This window comes from Stegodyphus dumicola, chromosome 12 (assembly GCF_044657685.1).
Source record: "Stegodyphus dumicola isolate Sdum_Otavi_A_Nest chromosome 12, ASM4465768v1".
NCBI lineage: Eukaryota > Metazoa > Arthropoda > Arachnida > Araneae > Eresidae > Stegodyphus > Stegodyphus dumicola.
Genome location: NC_140779.1, coordinates 74,115,348 through 74,127,691, shown reverse-complemented (window position 1 = coordinate 74,127,691; position 12,344 = coordinate 74,115,348). Strand labels below are relative to the sequence as shown.

The following is a 12,344-nucleotide window of genomic DNA, read 5'->3' as shown; positions in this document are numbered from 1 at the left end:
TCGTTACCTTGAAGTTCGTAGCGTTATCACTCCAAACAATGGATGGTTTAGATTGTCTGACAATAAACCTTCTAAGACATGCTAGAAATGCTTCAGTAGACAAATCCGATACTACTTCTAGATGATAGCTTTGTACTAAAGCAAATAAATATCGCGATGTATGATTTTAAAGTAACCCTAGATCTTTTCAAATTAGGCTTTGTGATAACTGAACCTGCAAAGTCCAGTCTCATTTTTTCGAATGGTCTAGTTGTTACAACTCTATCTCTAGGTAAGACTCCCATCATTTGGTTTATGGTTTGGTTCTTTGTCCGGAAGCACGTCATGCATTTACTTATAACGCGTCCAACTCTTTCTTGTCCGGAAGGTATCCAATATAATTGTCGAATAAAAGAAAGTGTTGTTTGAACGCCCGAATGAAGAGATTTTTGATGATAATAATCTAAGAGTAGATGTCTTTTGGGTAAAAGAAGTTGATGTTTCTGGTCTTCTGAAATATTGGAGAAACGTAGTCTCTCGCCAACTAGTAAAAGTTCATCTTCATCTAGAAATACATTTAAGGATGAAACCTTACTATTACTTGTAACTGATCGTTTCGACTGCAGGCATTTAATTTCAGGTTGAAATTCAGAATGCTGTACACATGTGACTAGCACCTTTGTTGCATTCTGTAATTCAGAAGCACTCAAAAAACTTTCTTTTCTTAATGGTGGATTGGTTCTACAGTTGTTCACAAACCTTAAACACCACGCGGTAGTTCTAATCAATTTGCTAAATGACGAATACCTTTGAATGAATTCGTTCTCAATGGAATTTCAACCTGTGACTGTTGAGTTCACTACAGCTCCCCTTTGAAGTTCAAGCTCTTCATTATCTTTGAAATCTCTTACTGATTCTGCAAGTTTAGGCCACGAATCGATGCTCTGTATTAGCCACTTAGGCCCATGCCACCACATGTCACTATTTCGTAGTTCAGACAACGTTATTCCTTTCGAGGAATTTGTCTTCGTTCCTCTGGTCAGCATATCAGACGGATTTTCATCTTCAGGGCAATAATTCAAGGACTCAGGTGATGTTTTCTCTCTTATTTCCATTACTCGATGTTGGATGAATGGCTTCCATTTATTTAAATCGTCCTTTATACAATGTAACGTCACAGAAGAGTCTGACCAAAAATATAAATTCATCTGGAGTCTTTTCTCTAACTGTTCTTTCATATTTGAGGCTAATCTTGCTCCGATGAGCGCCCCCATCAGCTCTAATCTGGGAAGGGACAGCTTCTTCAATGGAGCTATTCTGGTTTTGGAAATGACAAAACTACTTCCTATTTAACTGTTCGTCGTGACGTATCGCAGGTATATCACAGCTCCATATGCCTTCTGACTTGCGTCGGTAAAGCAATGCATTTGAATATCTCTTAATACAGACTTGTTAGTCTTTCGAAAGTAATGTCGCGGAATGTTTACATCCCGAATCGCTGACAGTTCATTAGTCCATTTTTTCCTTCTGTTTTCAAAGTCCAATGGTAACGGATCATCCCAATCTACCCCAAGTTGCCAAATTTCCTGCATTAGTATTTTGCTCTAATAGTGAATGGGCTTATAAATCCAATGGGATCGTAAAGCTTTCCAATGGTTTTAAGAACTTCTCTTTTTGTCATTAGCTTTGTTTCCTCTTGAGCTTGATTAGTTAGATTTTGTGATTCTATCTTCAGAAGGTCTTCCTTGTAATTCTTTATATCCCAATACCTTCTGTTCCAGAACTTTCTGGATTTCACCATTTTCTTATTCATCAAAAACTTTCTGCAGATTCGCACAATTTGTTTCCCATTTTCGCATGTTGAAACCAGAAGCCTTCAATATATATCTAATATCTTCATATATGAGTTTGACTTCGTTTTCATCTTCATCCCCACCTATTAAATCGTCTACGTATAAACATTTATTCAATAGTTTGACTGCTTTCTGATTTGTTTCTTTGAAGGTATCTATGTGGTGTTTGATAGTAGATGCAAGCAGAAATGGACTGGATGTAGCTCCAAACAAAACGCGAGTCATCCTTAGTCTTTTCATGTTAGGTTTCCCATCCTTATCTGTAAGGTTATTTGCCCACAAAAATCTTACAGCATCCTTATCTTCAGGTGACAGAGAAATCTGGACAAAGGCTTGTTCAATGTCGGCAGTAAATGCTACGCCATGTGTACGAAATTGTATTAATATCTCTAACAATGGTGGATTTAAATTAGGACCGGAATAGAGACAATCGTTTAAAGAATATTCGTTTTTCGAATGGCTGGATGCATCAAATACAACTCTCACGGGTTTGTCAGGTCGAATAACTGGCTGGTGAGGCATGTAATAAATTCTTCCTGTTTCTTCAGAGCTTGGATCAATTTCCTCAGCTATACCCATTTTTAAATGTTGTTCTATAACTGAGTGATACTGCTGAGGAAGCAGTGGATCATTTGTCAACCTTTTAACCAGTTTATTTAAGCGAACTTCTGCATTTATGTAATTCGTTTTTAATTCAGACGAATTTTCATTCCAAGGGAGTTTAACCTCATATCGCTTTTCTTTAAATTTGTTAGTTCTGTTAAAATTCTCTAAAATGTCATTATCTATTTTACTACTTTCCTTCTCTTGTTCAATTCCAAATGTTTCTAATTCCCAAAACTGCTTTAACTGTGTTGAGACCAATTTGTAGTCAACAGTAATGTCCATGTTTAACAATTCACCGTTAGAATCAGTCCGGTCTCGAAGGCATTATCCATATATTGTTTCGGAAGCTATAAGTTTATTTTTAAAACGTTTCAGTTTAAAAATTTATTAATTAAAAATTGGATACGCTCCAAGTTTCTTTTGTCGGAAGACCCACTTCACAAGCTGATATAGAGTAAAAGTTATTGTTGAGAAAAGAATGTGAGGATGCCTTTAACAAATTGAAGGAGGCTTTAACATCCGCTACAATTATAACGTATCCTCAGCTCGATAAACCCTTTATTCTCGGCACGGATACGAGAAATGAGAATGTGGGTGCTCTTTCTTGTCCCGAGAAATAAACGCTCAAGAACGGCTTACTGCAGGAAGTTTCTATCTAAACCGGAGAGAAGTTACTGGGTTGTTGGGAAAGAGTTACTTGCCGTAGAACCGTAGCCGTAGAACATTTCCTTCGTTATCTCTACGGCAGAAAATTCCTACTCCACACAGATCATGCATCGTTAACCGACTAGAAAACCCTACCCAGAAAGCTGCCAATATTATTCTAAGCCTTGAAGCGAAATTCTGTTCTCCCTGACTTTCTCGTCACTCCATGAATCTGAATCAGATAATGCTGAACTTGAACCAGATTGAGCAGCTAGAATTTCGCTTAAAAACTTAGAACAATATCAGCAGCTTTCTAAGTAGAAATCTTCTAGTCAGATCTTTAGCTTTTCCGTATTTCCATCTCATATTCTATATCCCTCGGGTTACTTGGCCTTCGGGATTCTTGAAATATACCAGTCAGGTCAACGATACATGATCTGTGTGGAGCAAGAATGTTTTATGGCTTTAATTATGGCGAACAACTCTTTCCTGGTGACATAATAATTTTAAGCGTAAAATCTTTCATTACGACAGGCTAGCTCCTTACCTAGTTCGTTACGACAGGCCATAGTACATAATTCCCTTCGTGTGCATAATGTAAATAATTTACAAAGAGCGTAGTCCTATTTGTATATAAATTTTAAAATTTATGCGTTTATTTATTTAACATTTGATTTGTATTATGTTATTTATTGAAAACTTTGTTTTACTATTGCATTGATTTTCCTTAGTTGTATGGGGGCCCACCAGCGGCCGAGCGGTAAAATCGCTGAACACTGGTAGTTCGGTCCGAGGTTCGAATCCCGCGAACGGGCTGGCTGCATGGGCGTTTTCGTGGTTTTCCCCATGTGTAACGTGTATACGAGCCAGTTTTCCTTAGAAAGTCCTCCACGAAGGTATCCCTCCCCTTAGGCAGATAGCCCTAGTGTGCTTTGCCATAATTTAATAAACCAAACCAAAACCAAACCTTAGTTGTGTGTGAGGCTTACTGTCAAGGAACTGTACTGCCCGAAATAGCAGTCCTTGGGAAGGGGGCAATGTTACGAATTTTGTGTATATGTAAGTAATTCTAGTGAAATGATCTGTGAAATTGTAGTTCCTTTTGCATTGAAAGTTCTTCTTGTGATTTTAATGGCAAATAAGTAATATTTTCCCCATTAATTCCGAAGGGTTTCATAATCTGTATTAGCTCTTCGGCACTAAAATTTGAAGAAATATATTTCTCAAAGTGTTTCTCAAGACACCGAAGATGTTTATTTATCACCCTTAAACAACTCATCTTTTTGATGATCTGTTTCATCATTTTCAGTTAAAAATTCACTAGTTGCGACAAACATTTCTAACGAACCCTTTTTGACCAGAGTTCTCTATATGGTAATTTTCTTAATAAAAGCATAAATTTTTGATCTGAACATGAATATGTTGCAACGTTATCCTTGAAGCTACAAATTTAGTTCATTTAGTTTTCCAAATATGTCACAGAAATAACATAGATTTTGCAGCCACAGCTTATTATTGAATAAATTCGCAAAATCAGATTTTTGTTTGGTTAGAAAGAGAAGAATTTCACCTCTCAATTTTAATAACAATTTTAAACTGAGGCTTCTCGAAAGTCATCTTACCTCTGCATGTAATAATAAGCTTTTGCATTCAGAACCCATGTCTTGACTGTTCAGAGCATGACTTTTAATAAAGTTGACCACTTTAACACTATCTCGAAGCACAATATCTAACTTCGCTAAATATTTTTGGCCACCAGGGCCTCTCGATGTATCATTGCAATGAGTAAATGTTATATGTTCGTTGCCACTTTCTCTAACTTTGGTTAGAAATTCAATTTTTCACCGACCGTCGCTTTAAAACCATCTATGCAAATACCAACACAGTTTTTCCATTACAAACTTTCTTCAATGTAAAATTCATTAACTTTTACAAACTGTCTTCTTCTCTTGTGTGTTCGTCCATAGAGCTACAAAACAAAAATTCCTCATGAATAATACATCCTTCAAAATATATCTAACATACAATAATAAATGAGCCAAGTCGGTAATATCAGTTGATTCATCCAACCGGATTGCAAACTTAGGACTCTTTGTGAGCTTAGTTATTAGCAGCTGATGTTGATCTTAATTAATTTCCGAAATTCGCTGTGAAACAGTATCGTTGGATAATGGAAATTTGCGGATTTTATCCGCGTACTTTTTGCCGTGAACACTTTCGGACATTTTAATAGTAGCCGGCAATATTATATTTTCTCCAATGGAAGACGCAAGTAAATACCTTTCATTCACAGTAACAAAGCTCTCAAAGCCAAATTTTTGCTGATTCAGGATTGCAAAAGTCGTTAAAAGTATTCTTTGGGTTCCTCGCAGTGCGCAGTATGCTTTGTTTTGAGATGTCGGGAATGCTTTTTGTTGCCGAAACTTCTTTACAAATTAAGCATAATGGCTTTTGAATTCCATTATAATTACAATTATTAAAATCCAATTCCAACTATTATTCGTCATACTTTTGTATTCTTGGTATTCTAACTGCGCTCGTGCTAGGTATCGGAGATGACTTTTCATTGTTTTTATCTCGTTTACCTTAATTCAGTCACATCCATCATTCGTAAATATTTGATAGTAATTATTGTTGAGAAAACAAGGGGGGGGCTTGTTTGGCGAGATGGTGAACGCGGCGGTTGAAGTCAAAAGACGGCCCAGCACACATGTGTTACCAAAACACTCGGATCCTGCATACGCAGTGCTTTTGACGAATTGACAGCGTCACGTGCAAAGCAAGTAAATGAACGTTTCTGTTACAAAAAAAAAGTATCGAAGCGTTTTCTTTTTTTTTCTTTGTATGTATTATCTTATGTTTATCCATTTTCAGATACATTGCATAAAAATATTTGGTAATTGTAAAATTATTATAATAAGTTAAAAAAAATATCAAAATTACTAAAATTTTTGGCGACCCACAGTTTAAGAAATTCTGCTCCAATTGAATAACTGTAATTGATCCCTGTATGTAACTTTAACCTTATCCGGCACTTATATTTCGTAACTTTAACCCTTTCCGGCACGCTACCTTTTAAAGTCGGAATTTTGATAAAAAAAAAGTAGGCAGTCTAATTAGGCCTAGATGAGTACACAAGTAAAATTTTGTGAAGATAGCACTTATCGTTTATTTTTGTGGGTGTGCCAGAAAAGAGCACACTGATTGAATAGAGCTTCAAAAAGAGTGCTGAAAAGAGCATTGTTGTCAATGAACTGACCGATGGGATGCGGAGAAACAAAGAATACAGACTTTCAGTTGTCCTAGATTATCGGTGAGGCCGGTCTGGGCACACCTAGGGTTTACTGTTTGATTTAAGCAAGATTTCTAGGTAAAAATTTAAACCTAATATAGAATAAGGAGATTAGCATACAGCCAAAAAAAATAACATAAAAATTTCTTTTCAAACAATTCCTTTTATACCGCCAAAAAATCTGGAAGATTTCTTTTAAAAATGGGGATCTTAAAAAACTAAATATGGCTAAAATATATGGACTGGTTTGTGTTGAGCTGCCATCTACTATAAATAAAGAAGGTTCAGAGTAACCTATAGTAACTTATAAATCCTTTTTCATTCAATTTTTCTGTGGGTACAGAAGGAAATTGTTAGATGTGTCCAGACCGGATACACTGTGCCGCAAAGGGTTAACCGTATATACCTTCTAGTAATTTCGAGAAACGGAAGGTAGTAGAGATTTCTCGGCTGCCGGAGGAAAACTGTGTAAGACAGCCTCTTTGCATGCGCTTTGCCTTGCTTCTGTTTAACGTTTTTAGTTTAATTTTAAAGTGGTAATTGCTGATTGTGATTTGCTATACAAGTACTTTTGTAGAAGGTTCTAGAACTGTAAAACGTTTCTTTTTTGAAGATAAATTTTATCAAGCTATCATCGATTGTTTATGCATTCAGTCGATTACGAACCCGTACTCAGGAAAAAGCCGTACGCATGTTGTGAGAAAAACGATTAGCAGATTTTTCTGTGCATTCTAAAAACTATGTTCTAAACCTAGTTTTAGAATAACAAAACTTTTTAACCAAATCAGAAAATTCCAAGATGAATAGAAAACTATTGAGCAGGGAAATCATTAAAGAAAATTGTTCTTCGAAGGGATATTAACTAATTAGTAGGTGAAATAGGTACTAGTAGGAATATTGACTTGTTTCTTATGGTATGGTGTGGTGTATTTAATTATGGCAAAGCACACTAGGGCTATCTGCCTAAGGAGAGGGATGCCTTCGTGGAGGACTTTTAACGGAAACTGGCTCGTATACACGTTACACATGGGGAAAACCACGAAAACACCCATGCAGCCAGCCCGTTCGCGGGATTCGAAAGTCGAACCGAACTACCAGTGTTCAGCGACTTTACCGCTCGGCCGCTGGTGGGCCTTGTTTATTAAGGAAAATAAATTTAAGGTTTTAAAAGAAAGGCAATGAATATTTTGTACTTTTTAATTTAATTGTTCGAATTGCATTTAAAAAAAATCAATGTAATAAATTATATGAGAAAATGTCTGTTTCTTTAAATTGAAAAATTGCGTTAGATTCTGATTGTAAGAGAGCTTTCGTAACGAAATTTTTAAAAAATAAATAATTTTTAATAGTGACTGTATAAATATTTTTAAAAAATACATGTGACTATTGATACATAAAATACAAATGCCTGAAAAAATCATATTTCTGATTTAAATTACTTATCACCTTTTAAAAATTTGGTCTTTTTATTTTCAAATTTCAGTTATCTTGTTAGATTATGGTTAATAATAATGCATACTACATATACTTCTGTTTTATTCTTAGAATGGTAGCAGAAGAGTGAAAGCTGCTGCATAGATAATTGTTTAATTTATTCAGTTCTTATTTGCTGATAAGCCTAAATTTTTTTCATTACTGGTCTATGAATGCCTAAAAGTTTTACATTTTCCATGTATACGAGTCTTGAAATACTTATTATTTCATGAAGAGTTTATTATTAGCACTTATGAAGGGATTCATAATATTTTATGTAACGAACGAGTCATGAAACTTAGCAACTATACTTTAATCCCTCTTTTTTCTTTTTCTAATTATTTGGATTACTAATTAATTAATTAACTAATTTTTATGCTAAAATTTATTACGTACAAAACAAATGAACAATGCAGCTATTTTCTCACATAAGATATCTAAATCACCACTGATAAAATTTTTTTTATTATATAAAAGTTTTCATGAAACACTCCTATGGACAACAATATTTTCAACATACATTCTAACAAAATCGCAGTCACCCGAATGGCATCTCAAGAGGAACAGTCCTTATTGTCTAAAAAGACGAATCACTGGAACTTAACCCTTTCCTTCCCTATCGCTTCTAATTTAGTCGCTGTCAAAGGTTCGGGATCTGTTTTTGGCACGGTCTCCTTGTTCTGCGCGTTCCCAACATTTCCAGCATCGGACGCTCTACAAGTGTTCTGTCTTTGAGGTGGTGACATTTCTCCAAGCTACTTGTTAATCGGTTCTGACCGAAGATGTATAAACCACCGGACGGTCCTCAGATAGTGCCTTATAAGTATGTGAAGACGTACGTGAGCCCGCACAAAATATTCCCTGGTAGACTTCATCTCTTTCAGCTAGATGACGATTTCTACGGCTGCCCTGGAGTACAACTATCCTTGCCACCCAGGGCTCCTGGTGAATCAGGAGTTTACAGGCCAGCCTGTAGGCCAATTTATGGAGGTGAAACGGGCACTGGAGATTGCAAACTTTTTAGTCAAAGTTTTGCGGTGAGTATATATAACATTCTTGCTGCAATAAGTATGTCATATCTCACTAGTCTGCTGTAACTATTCTTTAGTATCTAGACTGTCGTGTAGATAAAATGCGAAAGTGAAGTAAATATTCCCTCTTTTGACTTTATTTTTTATAAATGTCTAAAAATCTAAGTGTTTGAAAACTGCATTTTTATTAAATAATGAAGTAATTCATGAAATTTAATCATTTGTAATTAAGATCTAAAGGTATATAATTTAGTTCAAGTGCAGGAAAATCAAATCAATAAATTACAGTCAATTTATCTCATGCCTAAAATTTCCTTAATAAATCCTGTGATTATGTGCTTACATCTTCCCATGTTACGCTAGACTTATTTATAAATGATTTCAAATTGAATACGTTATGATACCGTTGTGAAATTGATGTGTATGTCATCAAACTGTTTTCCACTTTGCTGTCATGGAATAAAAACACCAGTTTGATTTTTGGAGTTGTCAAAATATATTAATACTTAATGTATTAGTCGGCAGTGTATGAGTTAAGGTGTGGAAAACAGTGATTATTGCTAGTTACTTTTTCAGTTATTCTGAATTTAAGCAATGTCTATCAAAATTAAAGAAGAAAAAAAAAATCTGAAAACTTTTCAGATATTATGTTACGCCCAAAAGGGCGTTTTATTAACGTTTTGTGTGTTACTTTTATTTATTAAATATCATGTCTAAATTATCATGTGTGTATCTAAATTAACATACCAAAATTAAATTCAAACGCAGATACATAGTCTAAAACTACACATAAAATATACCAATTTAAAAAAAAAAGCTGGCTTTAAAAAAAAAAGCTATTTTAATGGAGCGTATCTGAAAACATTGGCTAGCGAGATCCTAAAGCCGGAATATAACTTTTAAGCAGAGCTGGTAATAATACTGACCGCAAGATGTGGTTGCCAGAAAGCTTAAAACTACGAAACCCTACGAAAACCTAATTTGCAATCTGGTGAGGGTTACGGAAAGATGAAGTTATAGTAAAGACTTAATTAATTAACCAGTCATAATAACTGGTTAATTAATAAGGTACCTTACAAGGGGTAAAGGTAATAGTGCGGAAATGGCTCTGAAATTTTGTCCAGAATGTTTCCACCAACGAATATGTTGACTATGGTTTTAATCATACGGTTATGTAATTCCTGGTTCCTCAAAAAAGTCTAAAAAAGTTAGTTTTAATAGATTAGATTTTCTTTTGTTAACCTCCATATTACATCAATACAATCAGAACCTGCTTCTCTTTACATAAATTGCTGATATAAATAAATCCTGAAATTTATATATAGTGCTATAGTTGCACAATAATTCCAGTAGTGCGACATTTGCTTTGTGAGCAATTACAATTTCTTGAATTAATGAAATCACAGGATTTATTAAGTTTATTAATGCGCAGCTATATGTAAAGTTCTTTTGTTCAGCGTTCTGTTAAAGAAAATGGTAGGAAATATTCTTGGTAGGATTTTGGTAACGTGGCAAAATAACCAAGAATCATCATAATGTTTAACTGAAGTGCAGCCATAAGTAAAATAATGTGATTAATTATTGGTGGAAATTGCAATGCTGTATTTATGATTTGTGGGAATTTTGTGTCATTAATCTTGTTATTTGCTGATCTGTGGCCGATGGAATACGGCACAGACCACTGGAAGTTCGACTTGGTATTGAATCACCGCAAATGGGTTGGCTGCACGAGACTGGGGCTGGGACACATATGTCCCGCTTTTTTCACTACTTTAAATGTGTCTCAAGAAATTTCAGTAAACTGTGGAGATTTAAAATTTACTCCTTAATATGGATAAGGAAGTGCAAGACCCCGTCGATTTATTTTTATGTTCCTTTCATTTGAAAGAAGTGACAAAATGGCCATAATACGTTCGAAATTGTCCTCTGTAGCCCACGGGAAAAGGTTCTTGTTTTGTCTATGTAACATAAGTTATAATAAGATAGAGAAAAGAAGTAGTTTAAGAGGCGAGGAGAAGTACGATTGTACTAAAACTTGTTACTTTGGTTTAATCAGTCAAATAGCCGATTATTAATTAATAAGAATGTATATTATCACTAATTAGTAACTATTCAGTCTGAAATTTAAAGTCATTTTTTCCCTTTTTTTGTATACCGCACGTAGACGAACCAAAGAGAATTCTATTATTTACAAAATGAAACATATGTTACACAAATAATTAAAGCTGACATTAATTTTCATTGGAAAGCATAAAACAGAGTTTTGTATTTCACTGTGTTTATAGTCATTTAGGAATTTTTATAAAACTGTGATATGTTTATTTAAAAATACTATAAACAGCCTTTATTTTCTTAGTACTGTTTGATGCGTTGCAATTCGCGTAACCGAAAAGATGAGCGCAAAGCACGATAGGTCTATCTGCTTAAGTGAGGGATGCCTTCGTGGAAGACTTTCTAAGGGAAATTGGCTCGTATATACGTTACACATAGGGAAAATCATGAAAACGCCTGTTCTCCTGAATTCGAGCTCAGGTCGGAACAACCAGGTTTCAACGATTTTACCGCTCGGCAGTTGGTGGCCCCAGACGTAATGAGGATAAAACTATATTGTTGTTGCTGCTGTTAATGTTCACTTGTCTGACTTATAGTTAGCCCAAGCCCACGAAATTCCTCGTGGTAAGGAGCGCAAGTTTACGCCTCTCGTTGCCACTAGCCTTGAGCACCTTACAGGTGACAGGGCGATTTAGCTCAGTTCCGCCCCAAATTTTGATGGACAGCTCTCCGGGGGGCGGATCCAAGGGTCTTCCATCAATCTCTCGAGAGGACTTTCTGCTCGCCGCATAGCAGAGTGCCCCAATGCCTCGCGGACACTATACGCTAACAAAAATTCATGCCTCCTCCGAGATTCGAAACCGGAGACTTCGGCACAGCAGTCAGCGACACTAACCACTATACTGGTTGGGCGGCGATAAAACTACATTATGATAATTAGTAAATATTAAATTATATATGCGGGTTGAGCATATTTTTTGTCAGATAGTGAAGCATGTTTTTTTAAAGTATGCGATCCCGAAGCTCCGGGAACATGACAAAGGAATGACATGGACTACAAACTGTTGAGATTTTTAAACAGCAACATTGAAAATTCATCTTGCTAATGAGAAAAACCGCAAAAGTTCTCATGCATTACTTCATTTGATAAAAAAAGAGAGAGAGAACGAAATTACTAATTTCAGTCTCCGTTAACGACTCTATCCTCTTGAAGATAGGTAAACGCATTTTATGCCTAATCAGGGGCCGACTAAGTGAAGCCTTGAATCACTATTCCACAGCAATGTCAAGTTCTGAGTAGTAGCACTTATTCATTCTTAACGCATATTTAGATTTTAACCATATTTCCAAACACCTATTATTGTTAGTATAGTTATTATTATTACTTAATTTCGCCTTCGAATAAGTTTCTCA

The 12,344-nt window shown here is 35.4% G+C and overlaps 1 protein-coding gene across 5 annotated transcripts in view; it reads left to right on the top strand.

Annotated features, from left to right (window-relative positions):
* Positions 1–12,344, top strand: part of LOC118183057 (calpain-B-like) — a 207,537-nt gene that overhangs the window by 17,723 nt on the left and 177,470 nt on the right. Inside the window, exon 1 of one of the 5 annotated variants that reach the window (XM_085806586.1) lies at positions 8,583–8,885. The exons of 2 other annotated variants lie outside the window; for them this stretch is intronic. In XM_085806586.1, the coding sequence (XP_085662712.1) occupies positions 8,631–8,885 (255 nt within the window). In that variant the 5' untranslated portion in view covers positions 8,583–8,630. Of the gene's footprint in view, positions 1–8,582; positions 8,886–12,344 lie in introns of those variants that run through there. 2 more of the 5 variants (XM_085806579.1, XM_085806580.1) reach the window with 2 other exon arrangements.